This window comes from Rana temporaria, chromosome 11, assembly GCF_905171775.1.
Source record: "Rana temporaria chromosome 11, aRanTem1.1, whole genome shotgun sequence".
NCBI lineage: Eukaryota > Metazoa > Chordata > Amphibia > Anura > Ranidae > Rana > Rana temporaria.
The window spans coordinates 151,428,793-151,433,728 of NC_053499.1; the positions used below are offsets into that span (position 1 = coordinate 151,428,793).

General features: G+C 44.9%; 1 protein-coding gene across 1 annotated transcript in view; it reads right to left on the reverse strand.

Moving 5' to 3' along the window:
* Positions 1-256: 256 nt before the first annotated feature.
* PDCD5 (programmed cell death 5) overlaps positions 257-4,936 on the reverse strand; it is a 302,413-nt gene continuing 297,733 nt past the window's right edge. The window contains exons 5-6 of the mRNA XM_040329475.1: positions 2,628-2,699; positions 257-730 (exon numbers count right to left, since the gene is read on the reverse strand). Coding sequence (XP_040185409.1) covers positions 683-730; positions 2,628-2,699 — 120 coding nt within the window. The 3' untranslated portion in view covers positions 257-682. The remainder of the gene's footprint in view (positions 731-2,627; positions 2,700-4,936) is intronic.

The window sequence follows — 4,936 nt, forward strand, 5'->3', positions numbered from 1 at the left end:
GCTGGGAGCAGGCCGTACAAATCAGGATACACAAACATGCGGCCCCACAGAAGAAAGTCCAGTGAGGCCGCATATTTGTGTTACGTCGCCACCAAGAGGCTAAGCCATGCAAAGCCAGCATCCATCCTCCTATGTAAAGTACTGCAGCCAATTTCTTGTGAAAAAAAAAAAAAAGTACTGCAGCCAAAACATTGTTATGTACCCGTCCACTATAAAGCACAATATCACTGCGCTACAATTGAAGAATGCATCATCGTTACAACACAAAAGAAGTTTTATTTTATTATTTTTCAGTAAGCAATGGCACAATTCTTCACTGTCACAATCAGAGGTCTCATAAAAAAGAAACACTTTTATGGTCTGAACAGGAATTGAAAGGAGTCAAATTCTTAAAAGATAGAGAGTTCAATAATTTACTGGAGGAAGGGGGGGCAGGAGGGACATTTTTCTAGAGAAAAAAAAAAACCTCATTCTATGTAACAGTTTGTAAACTTTGCAGCACAACCCATTGCATCTCGCCAGATTGATGTGTGCCACTTTGAATAGGAACTGTTTAAAAAAAAGAAAACCCAGAATACACATGATAATGTCTTTTTTGGGTAATTGTGGAAGATTACTCCGTGCCTTTCTTGTACAATGCATGCGTTGTAAAAACAAGTGCTTGCAGCCAATCACGTTGCCCTCAGTAGTCGTCCTCCTCGTCAGAGTCCATCACTTTCCTTCGATTGAACTGAAAAAGAGAGAAGCACAGACTGTTTTATCGTGTGGACACAGAGGGATCTAGGCCGCTTACCTAATTGAAGCATCTGACAAACTATTTTACCAAGGCACTCAAATCACTTACTAAGAGCCCCATTTACAAATTCAAATGCTGGCAACTTTATTTATCTGAGCAGCAGGAACAGAGAATCCCCCGCCCGGGTCCTCCTCTAGAGAGAGGTGGTCTGAGGCAGCGAGACCCTGTCCATGTTGTCTGAATAAAGTCACCAGCTGTTTTATTACCAGCGGAGTGCAGCTGCTTTTTTTACTTTGGATCTGTACAGTCTGTGGACAAGCTTCTGCTGGCATTCAGCACCCGATCTTCCATAAGGATGACCAGATTAAGAGCCCTTTTACACTTTGCCGCCCATAACGCCATTTTTACCACTGACGCTATGGGCGGATTTGCTGCGCATTTTGGGCGCTAGCGGGGCGCATTCCCCCCCGCGGCCAAGAAAGTGTTAAAACCGCCTGCAATGCGCTGAAGCAGCGCATTGCGGGGAATATAGCCGGACTGTCCCATTGATTTCAATGGGCAGCAGCGGAGGAAGAGCGGTAAACACACCACTCCTCCTCAGCTCCAAAGATGCGGCTAGCAGGACTTTTTGTACAGTCCTGCTAGCGTACCGCTACAGTGTGAAAGCCCAAGAGTGACTGGGGACAGATTTTTAAGGGCGTATTGCAGGTGCTATTTTTATTGCTATTGCACCTGCAATACGCTTCAGTGTGAAAGGGACCTTAGGGCAAGAGCGGACCTCATACTTCTGCCAATGCCCCATTTATAAAAGCAGTGATGCAACCTTACCATGGCCATGCCATTACATTGAATGGGTGCACTCTATACTTCTAAGCAAGTGGGTAGTCATGCAAGCCAATGAACTGGAAAGAAATAAAATAGGCCAAGTGGAGAACGCATGTGACCTTGCTGGGTGGAGATTTACCCAAACTGGAGCACACAGAATCTGGTGCAGCTGTGCATAGAAACCAAACAACTTGTAAAAGCTTAACTGAACAAGCTGAAGTTAGAAGCCGATTGGTCACAGCTACACCACATTTTGTAAATTTCCTCCTCGGCCCGATTCGCACCTATGCAGTTTGCCGGTGCATTTTGCGTTTTTCAATACACGCTTTTAATCTATTGAAGTCTATGGAACCAAAATAAAAAAATATAAAAGGCCCTGGTCCTTTCTATAAAATGCACAGATGTGAACTACATCCATAGGAAACCATGTTAAATGAACTGTAGTGCGTTTCTGCAAAACTCAAAACGCACTTTAAAAAAAAAAAAACATAGGTGTGAAGCAGGCCTTGAGAGTCAGTCATGGGACAAACCTCTCCCTCAATCACAGAATTCTCTCTGCAGATGCCTGCATTCTATGTGCGACATAAATTGCAGGAGCAACATGAAAGTACTACAGGGTCCAGAACCTCTTGTAATGGCACGTGAATAGATCCCTTCACTGTCACAAGGCTATTCAAGCCTTAAAAAAATAAAAATAAAAACCCTTATTGTGGGAGAAATTTAAAAGGGCTGTGACTGCAGTCTTTTGAAAGCACTAACTGCTTGTCTGTCAAGCTGATCCGCTTGTGTCAATGCCTATAGGATAGTGACCCAGAAGGTATACGAGTGATTTGCATTTGTGTCCCAGTTAAGTGACTCGGATCAGAATGGCAGTCAGGCAACTAGCAAGTTCAGAAGCAGCAATGACAGCCCATGTACCTCTTGTGATAAGCTTCCTCAGTGTGGAATAAAGAACTGCTAACAGACGCCTGGAGGTGATCAGAGTGCTGCTCCCCTGTGTCCATTCTGCACAACTTCACAGCACACTGGCCGAGGAAGAGCAGAGCCAGCCTACCGATGTACTCACCTTTACCGTGGTCTTCTTGTCCGTCTGCTGACTCACTTTTTCCAAAATCTCTATTAGACCCTCTTCAGATAACTGGGAACAAAAAGACAAAATACACACAAGAATAATGAAAAATAAAATTCACAAAAGGTATGAACCGTGAGGAAATAGATCACACCATATTTTATTCAATTAAAAATGATATAAAGATCAGAACAGCTTCTCCAGGAGAAGGCAGGGAACCCCTCCACCCAGGAAGAATCAGGTTGTGTGTAAAAGCAAAACGCTATGTGTAACGGAAAACTAACACTGCACATCACCCTGAACACACCTTTCCCACCGTGAAACATGGTGGTGGCAGCATCATGTTGTGGGGATGCTTTTCTTCAGCAGGAAAGCTGGTCAGAGTTGATGGGAAGATGAATGGAGCCAAATACAGGGCAATCTTAGAAGAAAACCTGTTCAGAGTGTGCAAAAGACTTGAGACTGGGACGAAGGTTCACCTTCCAGCAGGACTACGACGCTAAGGCCCCTTTCACACTGGGGGGTTGGCAGTAAAGCACCGCTATAACCAGAGAAAGGGTTAAACACCACCGCAAAGCGCCTCTGCAGCGGTATGGTACGTAAAGATCTCCATAGGCGACGCTTTCAACATTTTCTACAGTTTACAGAGGAGGTCTAGCACTAGAATTATTACCCTCGCTCAGATGTTAGTAGCGATACCTCACATGTGTGGTGCAAACACCATTTACACATCTGGGCGTGATCTACATATGCGTTCACTACTGCGCGAGAGCACGCAGGGAATTGGGGGGGGGGGGGAAATCTTTAAAGTGCATTTAATAATATAATACAATTATGCTTATCACTTTTATTGCCATCGCAACAATACAGCATGACAGGTCCTCTTTATGGAGAGGTCTGGGGTCACACTGCAGCTCACAGCATCCCTGTTCACCGTTTCAGGTCCGATTTCAGCCTGAATTCAGACCTGAAACAGACTAGAAGACAGACAGAACTCCTGTGCAATTTACACCGAAGATGTGCGAATCAGCTCCATAGAGAGCTAAGCGCAATGTCTTGACATGCGAATTGGATGCGGTGGAAATCTGCATTCGATTCGCAATAGTGTGAACACAACCTCAAAAAGACGAGAGAGAGAGGCTGCCTAAAGTAAATAAAAAAAAAAAAAAAAAAAGTAAATAAAAAAAAAAAAACACCAGGGCTATGGCATCTAGCTGCAGCCACAACCCCGGTATTCAACGTCAAACTAAAGACATACATTTACAGTTAGGTGGTCGGCAAGTGGTTAAGGAAGGCGACATTTCAATAAAGTTTACTTAACAAAAAAAAAAAAAGACAGTAAAAAGCATAATGCACTGCGACTGGTGCAGTGGCACCGCGGTCATCCTACTGCACACCAGGATCTACATTCCGGTGATCTGACGATATTTGAGATGGTTTCTGTAAGGACTGCGCAGGCGCAATCCTTGCCGACGGAAATCTCCGAACCTCGGCCGGCATCCAGGGCGACGTGGAATTTGAGGAAAGTGGCTAGTCGGCTCCGCTCGCTCAGCCTCCTGGCTCTTTTTTTAATATCCTCCAATCCACAGGGATGTTAAGGAATGAGCCTGGATGCCGGCCGAGGTTCGGAGAAAGGATTGCGCCTGCGCAGTCCTTACAGGAACCATCTTGATAGGGGAACCTTAACGACAAGTCACCGGCACAGCTGCTGGTGTGAACAGGCCCATATAGTGTAGATGAACGCACTAGGAGCCTCTACCACAGAATCATCGTTGGATCTCACCTCCTTATCCAGCTATGTGCTGGAGCTCTGTCCTCCCTCCCACAGTCTGATCAGCACTGCCAAACGCTTTCTCCCCTACCCCCTCCCTCTGAGTTCACAGGAGCCAAAAACTACAGAGGTAGCATCAGGTATCAATGTGCACTGACATTGACTGCTTTGACCGCATTGAGAAAACTGGAAACATTGGGTGGTAGGCATCTGCCACAACGTTCATTTAAAGCAGAACCCCTGGGGACCAACATTTTCTCATGAACCATCTGTGATCCACGGACCACTGGTTGGCGATCGCTACTCTAATAGGACCCCAGGGTGCTTTGTTATAGTCTCACTTCATTTTTCTGCATAACATTTTGTCAAAAAATGGCTTGAAAATGTGACCTTGCAGGGCAATCAAAGATGCCAGCACATATCTCATTGTCTGTTATAACAGCAAAAGCAATGAGAAAGTCTACATTTACAAACTTGCTTGATATGACCGATTTGTTCTGCACCTTAAGAGGAGTGTCAAAAAATAAATAAATAA